This window comes from Dunckerocampus dactyliophorus, chromosome 1, assembly GCF_027744805.1.
Source record: "Dunckerocampus dactyliophorus isolate RoL2022-P2 chromosome 1, RoL_Ddac_1.1, whole genome shotgun sequence".
NCBI lineage: Eukaryota > Metazoa > Chordata > Actinopteri > Syngnathiformes > Syngnathidae > Dunckerocampus > Dunckerocampus dactyliophorus.
Window position 1 is genome coordinate 7,844,251 of NC_072819.1, and position 20,316 is coordinate 7,864,566.

At 38.5% G+C, this 20,316-nt stretch overlaps 1 protein-coding gene across 2 annotated transcripts in view; it reads left to right on the plus strand.

Moving 5' to 3' along the window:
- acvr2ab (activin A receptor type 2Ab) overlaps positions 1–20,316 on the plus strand; it is a 61,244-nt gene that overhangs the window by 20,419 nt on the left and 20,509 nt on the right. For both annotated transcript variants that reach the window (XM_054770156.1, XM_054770165.1), the window contains exons 2-4: positions 6,554–6,761; positions 9,998–10,131; positions 12,894–13,048. In XM_054770156.1, coding sequence (XP_054626131.1) covers positions 6,554–6,761; positions 9,998–10,131; positions 12,894–13,048 — 497 coding nt within the window. The remainder of the gene's footprint in view (positions 1–6,553; positions 6,762–9,997; positions 10,132–12,893; positions 13,049–20,316) is intronic.

The window sequence follows — 20,316 nt, forward strand, 5'->3', positions numbered from 1 at the left end:
ATAATACAAAATAAGGTAATCTGTCCGGTCCAGTCCTTCCACGACGGGGGATATGTGGTGTTACACATATCAGTGTCAGTTGTTATCGGAATCTGAAATTTAGAGTTGGGCGATATCGGCATATCGGTTGTATGCAAAAAAGCCAATATTGGACATCCCTAATTATGTCTTTTTTTTTCAGAAGGCTTCATAGGGTCGAGTAAGTGTTTACCATTACGTGCATTCATGGCTGCATCTTTGTACGTGATTTTATATCTTTGGAACGCACAGAAAAGAGAGATGTGTTCATGTCTCACGTAAAGATTGTGGATGGTGGGCAAAATTTCCCCCAAAAAGTGCAGTTTTTCTTTTAATGGGTGATGGTGGGTCCTGTAGGCAAACCAGTTGGAAACCACTAATTCAAAGGTTGGCATATGCTTCTGTTTCCAGGCAACAATACATGCGATGACGGCTCGCACCTGCAAAATATTGTAGTCTGATGTTGTCGTGACTGTAAGGGCCGGTCGGGTTTTTGTGCTGGTCGTTCGTTCTGAGCTATTATACTTTTGTTTAGGAGTTGTGTGGAAATAAACAACATTGTTATTAATGAAGAGCGAGGACTGACCTTTGCTGTTCAAGGCATACATTCAATTAAGTGTCTCAAAAGCTGTTTTGTCATTTTATAGTCTTGACTTTCTCAGAAGTGGCCTCACGATGGTGCAGCTGACCTTCCTTGCTTGCACAATCCCTGCTCACACAATCAGTCATTGTATCAGTTAATCACACTGAAAGATTAGCGCGGCCCAGCTATTTCTTTTTCCTCCATTGTGTTGCTTCTGCACTTGGACGTGTCTATGAGTGAGATAAAGCAGCTGCTGTCACTCATTGCCTGTATTTGTGCTCGTAGGTGGATGTCCTATGGTATGTCCTTGCACAATCAGGCCAGCACTTGCTGAAATGATCCGTTTTAGATAACTCTGAGCTGCTGCTTGTGGCCAGGGGATTAATTTCTTTGCTTTAATGCTGCCACTCCTTGGCCACTTGGCCATGTCGGGTGCTGTATTGAAAATGAAATAAAACAAACTTGACCTTGCTAATTGTAACGGTAAGCAAAACAGTAAGGCTACATGCACCGAGAAAAACAAACCATTGCATTAAATAGATTGAAACCGGCTTTTTAAAATACATATAAATTAGCCTGCAGCGAATCATTATTTTCTTCGTTGAGTAATCTGAATCTTGTTGTTTCTATGAATTGAGTCATCGGTTATGCCCTAGACCAGGGGTGTCCAAACTTTTTCCAGCAAGTGCCACGTAGTCAAAAATTAAAAATTCAAGACGCAAGGGCCACTTTGATATTTTGTATTTCAAGGAAAAAAACTGCAACTTTGTGATACACAATGTTGTGAAAAAGTGAATTACAGTATGAGTATGAACTTTGGTCTTTGCTCTTTTTCCCATTTATGCTGGGGTTTTTTCCCGAAACATTTAAGCTCTCTTTTGAAATTTTTTTTTGTAATATGACTTTTATTTCCATATTTTGACCTTATTCCCATAATATAAGACCTTTTTTCCCCAACCAAAAATTACAACTGGTTTGTTTCTCATATTATAATATTTCAACTCTATGCTACTAAAATAGTATTTTTTTCTCTTATAATATACAAGTCTATTCTAGTAAAATGCATCTTTTTTTCTCATTAGAATGACTTTTTTTCACTCAATATTTTGATTTTATTCTCATTAAATTACAGCTGTTTTTTTTCCATTTCTGCTGTTTTTGTATTTTCTAACTATTTCAACTTTCTTCTTATTTCTTTATAGCCATGATATTTTTACTTTATTTTTGTAACATTTTAGTAACGCATTTTTGCTGTTTTTAAGTGTTTTTATTTTTTTTTATATTTCAACTTACTTCTTAAATAATCTTTTTGAAATTTCTTTTTGTAATATGACATTATTCCCTGCATATTTTGACTTTATTTCCATGAGATTATAACTTTTTTCCCAAACCTAATTTTCAAATAATTACAATTTGATTTTGTTTGTCACTCGTATTACGACGTTTTCTTTTTTAGCATCAGACTTTTTCCTCTTAATATATGACATTCTCGTAAAATTCCAGGTGTTGTATTCTTCATTTTTGCTGTATTTTCCAACTATTTCAGCATTCTTCTGGTAATATTATGACAATATTTCTATAATAGTATAACTTGGTTTTGTTTTCTTGTTAAATTATATTTTTAGGATGTGCCGCTGTAGCCGTTCTATTGGGGCAAATAGGCTCCTGGCCGCACTTTGGACACACCTTCCCTAGTCGGACCAAATCAGTATGAAGCAAACACAAACAGTTAGTAGTTTTTGTGTGGTGGTGAATATATTGTTTTGCCTAAAACACATTCATGGTTGCGTAAGGAAATTAAAAAATATTCACAGTTGAGAGTGTGAGCTCAGAGGATATTTACATTTTTAAATAAAAAAAAACGATTACTCAAGTACATAAATAGTTGTCGATTAATTGGAAAATTGATGAATCATTGATTCATCAATTAATTGTTGCAGGTGTACAGCAAGCTGCAAATTATTGTTACTTTTGCAGCCCTAGTCACCACCAGCGAAGCTCACTGGTGGGCAGGACAAGCAAGGAGGTAATGTTAGCCGTCAGCAGGGTAGAATCAGGGCTGCCGAGGCTCGCTGGGGGACAGGGAGAGTGAGGAGGAAATGTCTTGCCAGTAACATGGCAGCTCTTGTTTGTGATGCTGCTCCTTAAGTAAGTAGAAGTTTGATTGCATGTTAGTGTGATTCGAGGTCGTGATTTAATTTTTTTTTTTTACTTTTCATTTATTCACGTCTTGTTTTTTGATCAATGACACTTCACCACCCCGAAGAGACCAAAAAAACCCTGGAAATATTTTGTGTGTCAGACATTGAGACGCTTATGGGAGAGTTGATTTGTCAAGTGGATTTTTGCCGGTTGTCTCAGCAGTGCTTTTCAAAATGCAAAAATACAGCTAGTGGCAGCACGTTGCTGCTGTGGTACGGTGTGACAAAGAGGTTGAACTCTAATTTAAGAAGAAAACTTTGACAAAAAACTGCAAAAATGGAAAAAAAAAACAACAGTAAGAATAACGAATACAAGAATAAAGTCATAAAAAAAAAACGCTCCACCTGGAAATGTGCCCTGCAGGGTCAAACCACCGCCTTCTACACGCCCGCACTCAACCGTAAAAGAGCATTCCAAAGCTGCTCATAAATGAAAATGTGCATCATTGTTGATCAATGACACTGCACCGTGAACCTCCCCGAAGAGGAAAAAAAACCACCTACAGATATTTTGTGTCACAGACATTGCGATTCTTATGGGAGAGATGATTTATAAAGTGGATTTTTGTCAGTTGTCTCAGCAGTGCGCTTCAAAACACGGTGAGTGGCAGCACGTTGCTGCTGTGATACGGTGTGACACCGAGGAGACAAAGGTTAAATCTGAAGTGGTACGAACACAAATAATTCCACTGCGTTTGTGTCAGAGGTGGGAGCAATAGGGATGTAATCAATTGTGTTGATTGCTGTTTGCTGCAAAGTATTGCATTGTCATGACGGAGTGATGCCAGGTAAGAGCGAGGCATGGGCTGTTAATGCCTCAGCAAGGCAGCAGGCATTATTGCACAGATCACAGGATATTGTTTAACAGCATTATTATATTATTATGTATATCAGGAATTTTACAGCAATCACACTCATTCCCTCACAAGCGATCCCATGATTTGTTTGAAATTGACCACCTCAATGTTTTGTCAATTTTCCGCAGAACTAAGATTAGGACTGATAGTGATACCGTTGCAGGGGCATCCAAAGTGCGACCCGCGGCACATGAAAAAATGTCTTTTTAACAAGAAAACTTCAAAAAAATCAATAGTAATTTTACAAGAATAAAGTCAAAATATTAAGAGAAAAAATATATACTTTCACAAGAAAAAGTGATAATTTTACAAGAATAACATCATAATATTATGAGGAAAAATAACATAATTTTAGTTGCAGTAACTGATCAAAAATGTATTTATTAAATTAATGAAAAATGTAGTTGAAATAGTCCAGAAAAAAAATGAATTACCTACAGGAAACGTTATATTATGGGCACAAAGTCAAAATATTGCCAGAAGAACATTTACAAGAAGAAAGTTGGAAAAATGGAGAACAAAAAAACCCATACAGCAGAAATGGTCAAAACAGCTGGGATTTTTTACAAAAATAAAGTCAAAATATTACGAGAAAAAAGTCATGTTCTAACGAGAAAATTGCAATTTTACTAGCATAAACTCGCAATATTATGAGGAAAAATTATGTCATTTTAGTAGAATAGAGTTGAAATATTAAAGAACAAATTGTTTTATTATTAATTGTTTTAATAGTATTAATTGTTTTAATCATTTTAATATTGTGAAAAACAGTTGTAATTTTGTAAAGTTGTAATTTTGGGAAATTTGGGTTGGGGAAAAGTTATAATATGGGAACAAAGTCAGAATATTACAAGAAGAAAGCTGAAATAGTTGAACAAAAAACAGCTCTAATTTTACGAGAATAATGTCAAATATTAAGAGGAAAAAGTCTGATGGTAACAAGAACAAAAAATGCAATTTTACAGGAATAAACTCCTCATGTTATGAGGGAAAGTAATGTGATTTTAGTAGCATAGAGTTGACATATTATGAGAAAAAACCAAAACAAAATAAAGTTGTAATGTTTAGAGAATTAGGTTGGGGGATAGTTATGATATTATGAGAATAAAGTCAAAATATGATGTTATTATAAGAAGAAAGTTGTAAAATTTGAAAAATAATCCTGTAATTTTATGAAAGTAAGGTCAAAATATTAAGAAAAAGTTGTTTTGTAATGGAAAAAAGTTGCAAAAAATATAATTTAACAAGACAATTTAAAATTTTTTTTTACAAAAATAGAAAAAAAACAACACTAATTTTAAGAATAATCTCTGTGGAATAAAGAATAAAGTTAAAATGCTAAGAAAGAAAAAAAGTACTTTCACAAGAAAAAGTCATCATTTTAGGAGAACACCGTCATAATAATGAGGAAAAATAATATTACAAAAAATATTTAGTAGAATAGAGTTGAAATATTAAAGAAAAAATATTATTGTTGTTTCTCATAATATACCGATTAAGGGAAAGGCTTGTTGAGACGTCATCTGTACTTCTGTGAAGAATGTGTCGGACGTTTCGCTCCTCATCCTATTCCATCCACTGTAAAGATGAGGAATGCAAAGAGCACTACATTGGGGAAACTAAGCAAATGCTCCAAAAAAGGCTTTATCAACATCGCAGGGACAATTCTAGTGGGCCTCAATCAGCAGTACATCTACACCTTAAAGCAACCAATCACTCTTTTCAGGACAGCGAGGTAAAGATTTTGGCCAAAGAAAACAGATGGTTTGAAAGAGGCGTAAAGGAAGCTATTTTTGTCAAACAACAGAAGCCATCATTGAATCGGAATGGTGGTTTGAGGTTTAATTTGGACACTGTGTTCAGCAGGTTACTGAGAACCCACAGCTCTTAGTCTTGCAAATGAGGTGAAGCCAGGGCCGAGCCAGAACAATAGATGCTAACGAGCCAGTATCAGAGTCGTTCATACCCAACTACAGGGAGCTACACTTCCCTTTGATCGGAGGTGGATTAGACCACAACTCCGCCCAGGCTTAGTGTAAGGAACCAATAGGAGGAGGGTGTTGGCACACCAATTCCGCCCACTCTTACTGTATTTAAGGTCTAGGCTACTAGCACTTATTAGTTCGCTGACGAAGCTCTTCGGATGAGGAGCGAAACGTCCGACACATTCTTCACAGAAGTACAGATGACGTCTCAAGAAGCCTTTCCCTCGATGGAGAACTCCTGTACGACTGAGAGCCTACACAGAAGAATATAACGATTTAAAAAAATAAATAAATAAGTAAAACTAAATAAAGTTGTAATTTTTTGGAAAATTAGCTTAGGGAAAAAATATAATATTATGGCAATAAAACCAAAATATGATGGAAATAAAGTCATGATATTATGAGAAGAAAATCTATGAATATTATTTAAGAAGAAAGGTGAGATGTTGTTATGTAAAATAAAAACAGACCAAAGTTGATACTACTAATACAGTTTTCAACCTACGTCACAAAGCTGAGATGCAGTGTTTTCTTAAAATATATCTAACTTCTTAGCATATCGACATGTGTTGCTTTACCATTTTTGTATTTTGCCTTCTTTCGTTTTTCACTATGTGGCCTTCACTGGAAAAAGTGTGTAGACATCTGCACTGTTGGTTTTAAAGAATGAATGAATGTTTTATTTTTTGTACCTGGACAGACTCAACCTTAAGAACCTTTGATGGGAGCATTGATTGTTCATTGAGAAATGTCTTTCCAGCGTTTCTTTGTCCCATATTTATTTTTGGAATTAAAAATCAATAAAAGGACCATCTCCACTCCATTTTTTTGCCCCACAGAAAATATTGTCAGAAAGAAAAAATACCCTTGTTAATGAGATTTGCATGGATGTCATCGTCTCCCCGCCAGGTGCAATCCTGGGACGCTCAGATACGCAGGAGTGCAGCTACTACAACTCCAGCTGGGAGAAGGAGCGCACCAACCGTAGCGGCATTGAACCGTGTTATGGCGATAAGGACAAAAGGCGGCACTGCTTCGCCACATGGAAGAATACTTCTGGCACCGTGGAGGTAGTCAAGCAAGGCTGCTGGTTGGACGACATCAACTGCTATGACAGGTATGCTCAGGGAATGGCAGGATAAAAGGAGCCTATATAGCGCTCTATTGAGAAATGAATATAATATGTAATCCTGGTCTCATCAGACCAAAGGACATGGGTCCAGCACCGTTTATGAAGTGGTACGAGCCACTGCATCACGACAAAGGTTATACTTTCTATTTCTCACGTACCCTTGTGTCTTATGGCCCAAAGCTAGCAGCCTCTACGTATGATAACAAAGCACAGAAACTCGCATCGTGCTGAGAGAACCTAAATGCACAAAGAGATGGCCACGCCGCCACTGAATTTAAACACGGCAGACCATGACGCAAAATGATGTGTTCATTAACAAAATGACGAATCCCTGCATGTTCTACCGTCAGACACAACAGCAACAAACACAATCTAATGAATTCACGTCAGCACAACAAAGCTAACTAGTTTGAAGTTAGCACTAAGCTTAGTATGAAAATTATCTCAAGCCAACTGCCGAGTACTTGTTGTAACTTACCTTGGGGAAGAATATCAGTGTGATGAGTCTTCAGCTGCTGCTTGAGATTGCAGCCACGATTCTTTCTCCGTCTCTCTGCATAATGCATTCAGTTTTTCTTTCGAATGGATTGTATTTAAAGTATATCCACAAATCAGTGCATTGTTTACTCCGTGCTCCCGTTGAGCCGGAAGTACGCTGAATGCTAAGCTAGGATGCACAGCTACATTTTAGTTTTTAACTGTAAGATTACATACACAATAGGCAGAAATGTCATGCATTTTCAACTAACATTTTCGTCCAGTCTCATCTCGTATCGTCAACGAAAATTCACGCACGACTCGTCACATTTTAGTCATCGAAGAGCCATGTTTAGCTCGTCGCCATCTCGTTTTCACCATGAAGAAAAAGCATGGCCAACGACATAATTTTGTCATCGTCGTCTGTTTGTCCAGTCCTGTATTTTGTCATTGTAGTTTTCTTAAAAGTAATGTTAAAATATCGTCTCGTCTCTTTCTCCTGAACCAATATCATGTATCGTGTCTGGTCTCATGAGCCGAGTGTGTCGTGACACCCTTAAGCGCTGTATAATCCTTCCACAGAAGACACAGAGCATGCCCAGTGTGTGTGTTAGGGACGTAACAAATACTTGTAGGGCTGCAACAAAGAATTATTTTTTTTGGTCCATTAATGTGAAGCTTGTTGTTTTGATTCGAGTAATCTGTTAGGCCCCAGATGGACCAAATCAATATGAACCAAACACAAACAGTGGTTTGGTCTGCAACATAATCAAATTCGATGCCAAAAATGTTGTTGATTCATTGGATCATTGATTATTCATCGATTAACTGTTGCAGAGAAGTGATGTTGTATGTCACAAGAACCAGACTAGGCTGCCAAAGACCAGTTTTGGTCAAGCACCACCCAAAGCACATCGCAGCGGTCCCTTATGCTGGGCCCAGCCGATTGCACCCTTGGTTTGGGAGTGAGGTCCTGCCTCAGGTGGAGGAGTTCACAGAGCCTGGGTTCTGTTCAAGGTTTCTTCCCCAGAGGGAATTTTTCCTTGCATCCGTCGCCAAGTGCTTGTTCAGTGCTCTTTCAGTTGGTTCTCTGTTTTCATTTATAAATGTGACCTTCATGTGTAAAGTGCCATGAGATAAATGCTGTTGTGATTAGCGCTAGGGGTGGGAATCTCTGGCCACCTCACCATTTCATGAGATTACGATTCAGAGGCCTGCGATGCGATGATAAAACAATTTTTGATGCATCTCAATGCATCTTTTTTGTGATCAATAGTCTGTCAGTTTTTAATGCTTAATTTTTTTCTATATAGAATTTTTTTTACTCACTGTGTACTACTAAAATAAAGCATATTTGTCATGATCCACCATTAAAATAAACAACAAAACAGATTAATTTACTTCCATTAGCTTGTAATAGTTGGAAGGTTACATCGACCAACATATTTCCCTTTTTGCACAGAACCAGCAGGAAAAGTAAAGTGCGCCAGTAGCAGCATCTATAAAATTAACAAACTTCAGCATATTCTGAGTAACCAACATAAAAAAATCTGCCATTATTCACGAATAAATACTAGACTCAAATCCTGAGCATAGAATCTCTCCTGACAAAATAATATTTGTGCTGTGTAGTTAAGCCAAAACAGCTTTCATACAAAATATAGACAACTGTACCAGCGGCTCTCATACAAGAATAATGCTTGCAGAGGTTGGTATATTATGAATAACCAAAATACAGTAACTAGGCTGCCCTTATTCACAATTGTAGAGTCAGTGGCTACGTTTACATGCAGTCAAATAACCCGATCATAACTGGAATATTAGCAATAACCCGGTTGCGCATGGCCATGTAAACACCAATAGCCCTTTTGGAAAAAACGCTCATATTTCGGTTTTTAAAAACCCGAATATTACACCTGAGTTACTCCTTTTTGTAACCTGACAATCGGGTCATGTATACGCCTGTCGGGATATCCTGATCAAAAGGAACATTAATTTGTGTTCTGCGCATGTTCTATTCGAAAGGAATCTTGTGTCTTTGGCAGGAAATACTTGTAAACATGACGACACGCTAAACCCCACACTTTAGTAGCGAGGGAGAAACAAGCCACCTCGTTAGTGTGGTGAAAGACAGGAACATTGTCTTTTATTGATGGTAGAAAGTACTGCAATAGCGGAATCTATCAGAAGGTGAGCAAGCAGTTACACGAAGCGGGGTTTTTTACGAACGCATCTTCAAAAGTGTCCGGGGGGCTCTGTGGATATATAGCATGGATGTGGATGGCACAGCTCCGGCTCCATTTCCTATTTCTTCACGTTCTTGTCTTCCATTAATGAAGATAGTGAGACAGAATAGTGTCAAGTCCTGGTGGTGGGTTAGTACCAGCACCAAAATGCAAAAAAATTCATTATCCGCTGTGCCGGTGGTGGTGGTGTTTTTGGAAACAGGAGAAGAAGCGGAAATGACGTGCATTGCATCATGACGTTTTCCGTGTGTCGAGACGTTGTCACATTTTCTGTCAAACAACTACAACTTTGTAGACTTTATCGGGTCTCGAAGATTTTTTTTTTTATGCAGATGCGAGGCTCAAATGCAAACAAACTTTTGCAGATTCCCCAAAAATATTTCAATAAGAAACAACATCTTGAATTGTCAAACTATTGTGTTATCTCCATTCCTAATAACATCACTATTATGGACAAAATTGCTTGTTTAATGTTTTCATTCCTGTTCTCCTCTGCAGCAACGAGTGCGTGGAGAGGAAGGAGAATCCTGATGTTTTCTTCTGCTGCTGTGAAGGCAACATGTGCAACGAACGGTTCCTGTATGCACCTGATACTCCCCCACAGAGTGACACACAGCAGTCTACCGCCTACAGTATGTACTGTCAAACAGGCAAACACATACACACACACAATATGACAAAAATGCTAATGTACTGTACATAGTTGAGGGTCATTCGCATACCAGCAAATATAAACACGCTATGTTGAATGTTTAGCAAGTTATGCAACATTTTTTTTGCACAAAGCAAACGTTCATTTTATAAACCAGCTGTCTGTCCAAAGAGTCAAACTGTGTAAAATACTTGTGCTTGTCAGAACACTACTCCATTCACTGCTACCAATTTTCCACTTATAGACAATTCCGTGACTTGGGAGGGAAAAAAAAATCTTTTTTTTGTTCTGTATTTTGTGAGCTGAAATACAAATCAACCTCACAACCAAAACAGCTCATGATAACATGGCACTAGATGGACTAGATAGGACAGCTCTGGTAGAGTCATATGGTGATAAATGATAGAGCTGTCCTACTACTAATGTTTGTTGCTTTTAAAATACACACAGTCTAGGAAAAAATGATTAGATCACCCTTATTTCTTCAGTTTCTTGTTCATTTTAATGCCTGATACAACTGAAGGTACCTTTTGATTGGACAAATATAACAATGACAACAAAAATAGCTCATAAGAGTAAACATTTTTTAGCAGTACAATGCTATAACTATTCATGTAAGAACTGAAGTGGTTTTGTTTATTATCAAGAAAGCCATGGAAGTTGCTAGATATCTGCTCTTAAATTAAACTCTTATGAGCTATATTTGTTATCATCATTATATTTGTCCAAACAATTGTACCTTTAGATGAACCAGGCATTAAAATGATCAATAAACTGAAGAAACAAGGATGGTCTAATCATTTTTTTCCATGACTGTAGTTCGAATAGAGTTGTCCTATCTAGTCATGAGTATAAACTGGTGAAGTCTGCTCGGACGAGTGGCAACTACTACAAAGGTAGTAGTTTGTTGCTTTTGTCCTATTGACAGCCGATTTCTGGACTAGAGCTAGCCTGTCTAGTCATGAGCATGAACTGAGAAGCCTACTTGGATGAGTTGTGACTACTACTAAGGTGGTGCTTTTATCATATTTAAAACCGGTAGCTCTACTAAAGCTGTCCTATCTAGTCATAGGACAGCTCTAGGATAGTCCTAGCTAGTCATAGGACTCTAGTGGAGCTGCCCTGTCTAGTCACAGGACTCTTGTAGAGCTGTGCTGTCTCATCACAGGACTCTATTAGAGCTGTCCTATCTAGTCATGAGCATGAACTGAGAAGCCTGCTCAGATGAGAGGCAAGTACTACTAAGGTAGTGTTTGTTGCTTTTGTTGTATTTAAAACAGATAGGGCAGCTCCAGTAGAGCTAGCTAGTCATGAGCATGAACTTATGAATCCTGCTCGGATGAGAGGCGAAGTGTCTTCCAGGACAACCTAACAGTCCAGTTGCGATCGATGCAATAGCCTGAGAAAAGCTAGCACTTGACAAATCAGAATCCTGAGAGCTTGCCAGCCACTTCGGCCTTCAAAATAAAAGGACTCGCCTAACTTCTGATTTACAGTTTTTTACAGTTACAGTACAGGCCACCGGTGAGTGTGAATGGTTGTTTGTCTATATGTGCCCTGCGATTGGCTGGCGACCAGACCAGGGTGTACCCGCCTCGCGTCCGAGGTCAGCTGGGATAGGCTCCAGCATACCCGTGACCCTAGTGAGGATAAGCGGCATAGAAGATGAATGGATGGATGGAAGATGGCCACCGCTTGACCCTGGAACCCTTCGTAGGGGAAATATGTCCTAAATCCGCAACGGTTGTACCTGACCTTAGAGGTTCTACTGTATGTTAATTCATGAGAGCAGTAAATATTTCATGCGCATTCAACAGTCCGCAGTGTGGTTGGCCAGAGCCAATGCCAGCTGTCCTTCCGATATTTTCAATTATTACTGGATAAAGCGGTCATTGAGAGGTCAAGAAGTAAACTTCCCTCCTTTTAATCAAATAGTCAGCTAACTAATTCTGCAGAGCAAACCCTTTTGACAAAGAAGATGGTGAAAAGAAAGGAAGATGAGTACAGTGCAAAACCATGCAGCACCAGATGTCACATTAATGGTAATAAGTATTTTATGTATTATTGGAAAGTTTCAGTATAACAGTGTTATTAAAAATAATAAATTCAGAGACTTATATTCTAAAATTGTTGGTCTTGCTTAAAAATGCACACATTTAATTGTATTCAATGTTAAAACATACTGAATAGCTCTCACGGAAATACGTTTTAAAATAAGTGGCTTTCATGGCTCTCTTAGCCAAAAAGGTTCCCGACCCCTGCTATAGATATTAATCGAAGAACTCTATAGACAAAGAGTCCTCTCATGCAGGAAGTGCATACTGAGGTCTAAGGATGTATTCACACCAGGGTAGTCCAGGGTACTCTGTTCAGTTGGACAAGGAATTTCAAAAAATGTTGCAGCTATGTTTTCTTCATTGGTGTCATCGCTTTGACAAATGAGGTCCGATCAGCCTGTCCAACCAAGTGAAGAGTGGGTAGGCAGGGCCAACAGGCGCCGCCCCGAAGCTCCTGCAGGGGTCAGACACAGTTCAGAGCACTGTTATTTTTGGCTGGAGGATTATGTGATGTCACAAGATGGATTTGCTCATCCTGCTGTGTGGATGCATGTTCATGCATTTGTATGAACCCCCAGTGCTGCAGCGAGCTGCTAGCAAGGTCTGGCTTGTGATAAAGATGCGGCACAATGTCAAGCCAGTGTTGTCACTCCAAAGTTTTCACATTGTCGTTTTCTCATTGCAGCCACATCCAACCCGTTTTCCCAGAAGCCTCAGCTCTTCAGCACCCTGCTTTACTCCCTGGTTCCTATCATCGGACTGGCCGCCGTTGTACTCTTCTCCTTCTGGATGTGGAGGCACCACAAGTTGGCCTATCCGGCGGCCCTCGTTCCGACACATGTAAGGAAACACGACCCATACACATACTTAATGCGCCATGATCCTCAGCTCGCATTCATCGTCATATCTCATCCTCAGCGCCCTTTCATTGTCATATTTCATCTGATTATCCTTTGCCATCTTGCCTAAATGTTGCTGCTCATGCAGATAAATTCTATAGCAAGTACTATATTCTCCTGTAAGCCTAGGTCAGTAGTTCGCACACTTTTGACAGTCCCGTACCCTTTCAGACATTAGCTGCGGTAAGATGTGATCTTCATGCCTATTTGCTGTCATCTGCAACAACATGGCATACAAAGAATAATCAGTCAAACAAAGAAACTAATGTAACACATAAACATAATCATGAAAACAAAGTAGATATTGTACACTGGCACTCAGCACAGAGCTAACAACATTATTAAACCCTCATACCTATGCATTGCACAGCGTTGACATTTGTGAACAAGGACGAGGTGAACGGAAGAATAGAAAACACGCATCTGTCTGTGCAGCGTCGGAGAAAGTCATACACATAAATCTCAATCTGCGTCACAGGGCACACAACTATGGCATGTCCAAAGGCCGCTGAACAAAGTGGCTGCAACACCGGGAAAAAAACACATTATTAGTGAAGCACAAAAAACAAACTGTTTATTGCATCCAGTCAAGAAACAAAGTGCAGGCTCCTGCAGCTCATAAAATACAATAATTAGTCACAATAAGACCAGCTCATGTTTAGCAAACAATGTAAATTAACTCTTCAAAATTCAACACTTTTAATGCACGACATCATTATCAAACTTACTCATTTTTTTCATATTATATAATGCACACAGAACAATAAACATCATCATCTATGAAGGTTATTACTACCCAAATTGTTTTTTAGATACTGAATTTATGTAACTTGAGTTTTTTTTTATTTCTATTTTGTGGTCGTTTTTGCAGAAAAATTTTATATAAGCAAAATGCATGTGTTTTGAAATTCAGTTTATTGAAATTGAAAAAAAAAATCAATTTGCTAAATACATTTAAAAAATTTGGTTTACACAAATTCACTGCCAAAAAAATCAGTGCAAATAAATTTGATGATTCAAAGTTGACATATACACTCCGTGGAATTTTAAGACTGAATTAATCAATTGTCTCGGAATGTTTCATCTTCATATGACTTCCTGCTGTACAGGCTGTTCACATGAGGCGTTCACGCGCATTACGTTAATCTGTGTTGAGCTCTAATGTAATCACTCTGTTTTCTTTTTTTATTCATGTACCTCCTACAACAGTTGGTACATACCTCACTTTGGGAACCAAGGGTCTCAGTCAGGGGTGTCCAAAGAGTAGTAAATGTATGAGAATAAAGACAAAATATTAGTAGAATAGTCATAATATTTAGAGGAAAAAATAGCATAAAGTTGTAATGTTAAACACTAAAATAGCTCTTTTTTTTTTTTTTTTTTTTTTTTTACCAAGTCGTAACATGAGAAACAAACAAAACAATGGGAATTTTAGAAAAAACAGTTTGGGTAAAAGTTATAATATTATGATAATAAAGTCAAGATATTATGAGAATAAAGACATATTACAAGAAAAAATGTACAAGAAAAAAGTTAAATTATTTGTAAAAAAACATAATAAAAAAAAATAAATTATTTGTAAAAATAAAAAAAACAAGGAAATGGGAAAAAACAGGCAAAAAGTGTAATATAAAGAGAAAAAAATACATCATAATATATATATCATATTAATAATACACTTTGTCACCAATAACAAAAAGCTGAGATGCTTTTTTTTTCTTAAGCCTGTCTACATGGGTTGGCATCCTTTGGATTTTTTAGTTTGCGACCCTATGTGGTAAAAGTTTGGACATCATGGTCTAGGTAGCACACATGCGACAACACGGACTTTAGATATTTGCTTTCTAGTTGCTACAAAGTGAAAGCACCAGCCAGATAACTTTAATTGCACTGTGTCTTATTTGCATGCTGTGACCTTAAAATGAATGAATGAGTTCTGACCCACATCCAATCTGTACCGGCTCATAACTGGTTCATAGCCCCTCTCGCAAACATTGCCTCTGTAATTCCTGCCTCACTTGCCAACACGTTCCATAGCTGCTTAGTAGAACGTTTTCATGTAGAGTCACGAGGGACACGTTTCGTAATCTTTGCTGAACCGTTTGTCTTATTATTATTTTGGGGGTGGTTTGAACACGACTTGCACAGCTTCGTTCTGTGTGGCGCCTCTACCGTATGGAAGGAGAGCCGTGGTGGTGGGAGGGTGTCTGCATTATTGATAATGCATTACATAGGCAAACAAAACTAAACGCAGAGACGCTCGCAGCACTGCCTTGGAGAGTGGCGGTGGTGGGTGGGCGGGTGGTTGGGTGGTTAGCCCGTGCGGGGGAGGCAGTGAAGAGAGACATGCAAGACTTGGTGGGTTGAATTTGGTACGCCGCTGTAGCTGGAACCACTACTGCATAATGGCAAGGAAAATACACCGCTGAGGAAGCTTATGAAACATCTTACCCGGAAACAGTTGAATAAATAATCACAGCAAAGACCGATGAAGATCTCAAGCAAACAATGGAAAACAACATCCACTGAAAGAGGCATCAGATTGCACAGGCAATGTACACGGAATCTATCAGGAGATTAAAATGAGGTCACGTCCATTTATGTAATAGTAATATAATATACTGCATAATAAGCTTGGATGTTTTTTTGGAAGGAGATGGTGCAGTCATGGCCTTCCGTGCTTGTTGAGTTATTGATTGGACTTTTAAGAAGGTTACGAGACAGGAGACGCTCAGCAATTAATCAAAAAAAAAAATCTGTCTTAATTTTAGAAAACTGCCTGTTCATTTTTGGGAAAACATTTATCATCGGAGGAGGCGATAAGCACCCGTCGGTATTAAAAATACATGAAATTAAAAGTAGTTCCATACTTAACACGCGTTATTGATCCTTCCGTTTAATGCTCAAGCATATGCCTTTAAGTTGCTCTTGATGCTTGTCCAAAGACATTGAACTAATTGAGGACACGTACGTACTGTACATACACCATGTCAACACCCTGGAAACTGTTTGTCAAAACAATGCATAACGATGTGCATAATTCATAAGCAATTATGCCAAATAGGAGACGTGTTAAGATACAGCACAAATACACTAATTCCTCGCCACTTTGCACGGTTTTTCCATAATAAATCAATAAATAATTAATAATGCTGTTTCCTGGTTGAATATGGACTATTATTACCTTAAATTCCGGTGTAAACTTTGAACTTTGTGGCTTATACACCGGTGCGGCTAATATGTGACTAAAAACTACATTTCCCATGGTGCTTGGTGTGGTCATGTTCTAATCTCGTTACATCTCCTATACTTCAGAACTACTATTACAGCTCAAAAAAAGTTCTGGAAACAACCAAAACACGCCGAGAAGCCACCATTCTCTGCGCTTTCAGAGAAACAAAATAAAGTTTTAATGTTTGGAAAATTAGGTTGGGTGAAAGAGGTATAATATTATGGGATTAAATTCCTCATATTACAAAATAACATTTATGAAGAATATCCACGTCATATCCACGGACGTTCTTCCTATTCTTGTTTATGGCGGGTCGCAACCAACGTTTAGGTGCATGCCGCCACCTACTGTATTGACAGTGGAAGCTTGTCACTACCGGTAGGTTTCTATATTTCTGAGGTATAACTTTTGCGTGTAGTTGCTGTGTGATAACTTTAATGTTGCTTGAACGATGACCCCGTGAGTCAGACGGTTATATTGAGTAATGACCTCCTGCAATTTCCAATTGGTTGACAAGCTCGTCGTGAGTTTATTCACCGCTCATGATTTACTCCTGTCAATAAAGAGCTGACTGGCCCTCACGGACTTGTACGAGTCACAATATGCCACTTCATGGCGTGGATATGTGCACCGGTGCGGCTTATATAAGTCTAAATATAAAAATGTACAGTATTCTACACTGGTCACTAGGTGTCAGTGATGTTACTCTAATGTTCCGTAAGACACAAAAGCAGCAGGCTTTTATTGCAGGTTTGAATGATCTCACAACAGGCACATTAGGCAACACACACAATTACGTCTACTGTATTGGGTAATAGGAGTATATAGGTGACTATAGGGGTGTCATTTCATGCCTAGAGGGCTCTAATAATGTTAAAAACTGCATTTAGAAAGTGGTAAACAGGTTTTCTATGCTTCAACCACGAAAATATTCCATTTATAAACAAGGAAGCATACTTTGTGGAAATTCAATGATCACGGTCTGTTGTGGAACCAATTAACCTCGATAAAGCACAGCGTACTGTGAAAGTAATTAGAACCAATTTTAATTCATGCAGCTTGACATGGAGGAGGTTGGAATGGAACATGACTGGGCTGTGAGATGTTTGCAAAACAGCCCCATCCAGAGTGAAATACATGTTCCCTCGTTTATCACGGGGATAGGTTCCCAAAATAGCCCACAATAAGTGAAATCCGTGAAGTAGCCAACTTCATTTTTTTGTACTATTATACATGTTTTAAGGCTGTAAAGCCCCTCACCATACACTTTATACACTTTTCTCAGTTTTCAAGGGACAATGACAAAGCCAGAGGAAAGGGTGCAATGTTTACACCAACAAGGACACAAATTAAAGCTACAGAAGCTGAAATAAGTCACTTTTTAAGTATATGGATACAGTCAAACCTTACCTGTTTTATCAATTGGCAGGATGTTCTCGAAGAAGACATTTCTAATACGCGACATGATGCAGACAGCTGTATTTTCACACCAAAAGTTCCTTTTTTGTACTCACAAATGAATGAGAATCATACACGTGTATTTAGGCAGTGGCTGACGCAACAGCTACAATCTCCAGGCTAGACATAAGTAGTGTCCCAATTAAACACTGCTGTCCAAAATGCCACATTTCTTATCCATATAGTTACACATTACGTACGTACTGTACGCAGTCTCCAAGGCAGAAGCGTATTAAAAGTAGAAAGTATTGTGTCACAAGCTCAACTCAATGAATTATTCCGACCACTAGGTGTCACCAAACAAACCACCACCCCACTTTAACTTAAAGGCAGCACGTACTGTATACAGTACATGTATTTTAATATGTAAGTCGCGAGACTAGCCAAACTAAAAACAAAATAAGATAATTGCATCCGTCTGTATTTTTATTTTTGTAGCAAACTGGGAAACTGTGGGATGACACCACAGTTTGTTCACATACATTACAGTGCAAGCCCACCTCCTTTACACTTTCCACAGGCCTTTGTGTTCCTGGCCGCTCTGACTGTACTAAAGTCGGCTAGCTCCTCACATTAGCCTCTTAGCTTGCCAGCTCGTCCATTTTGCTTGGTTGTGAATTCACGTTTCCCATGATAATAGATGGTACCTAAGGCTTGAATCGCCGCTTCCTCGCAAGCCGCTTGACTTTCATCTTAGCTCGGGGGTGGCCGCCTCGATATCAATGGGTAGACATGGAATCACACCGAGGCCGGACGTTGCTCTCATGGCATGTAAAAATGTACTTGAATAAACAAACAGAGCTGCTTGAAAGGCAGCCACTCGTGGAGGCAGTGTGTTAATTCCACAACATGCATACATACATAGATAGATACTTTATTACTCTCCAAGAGAAATTCACATTTCCAGCAGCTCCCGTGGGCTCCCGTATTTGCCTGCGTGCAAAAGATGACCTCATCAAACTGCCACTCAAGCGTGTAAACCAACATGGGTGGCTAGTAGCAAACTAGCTTGCTCCTTCCATCCATCCTTTTTCTATATATGCCGCCTATCCTCAGTAGGAATGTAACAATTCCCAGAAGTAATCGACGTAAAAATCTGTGCGTGCTCGATTAGGAGAGTCCGTGGGGACGTCCGGGAAAATGTTGCTTTTTCATATGATATCGGGTGTATTTTTATTCGTCTACATGTTTGTTAGGTAGATTACTTTTCCTCTTGAATTTCGCATCGGATTCACACCTTTGGACCACCTCTAGTCATACGATGGCTGCGAATGTTAAGTCCAACTTTAAGCCTCATGGATTGAAGATAAAAGGCTTGTAGGATATAAATTCACTTTAATATCTATCTGCAGATTAAATTTCATTAAAATCTGCGAAATATGTTAATTTTGGCCCAGAATTGCTGTGTACAAGCAATTTGTAGCGTGCGTGTGTGCTGCTGCACAGTGGCAGAGCTACGTGGTGGCCAGGGGTGGCCATGGCCACCCCACTGGCCATCTAGACACATTAGGGATCAACTTATTGCCGCCCCTATGTGAGTAATGGTCTCACCTTGGCCACCCCAATGAAAACTTTCTGGCTCCGTCATTGTACACTAAGAGTGCTCGGCCTACATGAAAATTATGACACTTGATTTTCTTCACTGTACTTTTTGATGATCAATGTAAATGGCTGCTCTGTTGACTTTTAAAACAAATGTCACATCCTAAGCCTAATGGCAAGTATTTCTCAGATATTTTACAATTTCCTACATTGTTGTTTATAGCCACATTGAGAAGCTAATTGCTGATGCTCTATTTATTAGCTTCACAACCACAGGAGATATGTCACGTTACACATATCAGTAGCTGTATCGGCTGAAAAATTGGACAATATCGGTTATCGGCAAAAAAGCCAATATTGGACATTCCTACCCACGGCATGTACTTAAAAATAAAATTAAAGACGGCCCGCATCAGAACATTACAAGAAGTTATAGGGACGCTGTGAAAGGGGGGGGGAGGTTACAAGAGGTGACCAACATTAACAGCATTGATCAATACCAAAAATCATTTTTTCATTGTTTTTGTAAGGCCAGGGTGTCCAAAGTGTGGCCTGGGGCCGTTATCGGCAGGCAGATTGTTTTTTATTAGCCCACAGTACATTGAAATAAAATAAAACAAAACAACATTTTTTAAACGAAAAAAAAACCTCCAGTTAAAGTCAGGGGGAAAAGTTGATACTAAAATGAATATGCTTTGTCAACACAAAGCTGTTTTGACATCATTTTTTTTTTCTTTGTAGCCTTTAATAAAAAAAAAAGTTTTTACAGTATTTGCAGCGTGCAACTTATTTTTTTTATTGGCCTGCGGCACATTCGAAAACATGATACAAAAAAAACTAAAATAAATAGAAAGTAAAACAAAGAAAAATGGGAAAAACTTTTGATACTAATAAAAGTAAAAAACGATGCGTTTTGTCAACCATAACCTAAAGCTGACGCCTAAGTGTGCCTTTTAAATATATGTAAAATGTCGCCT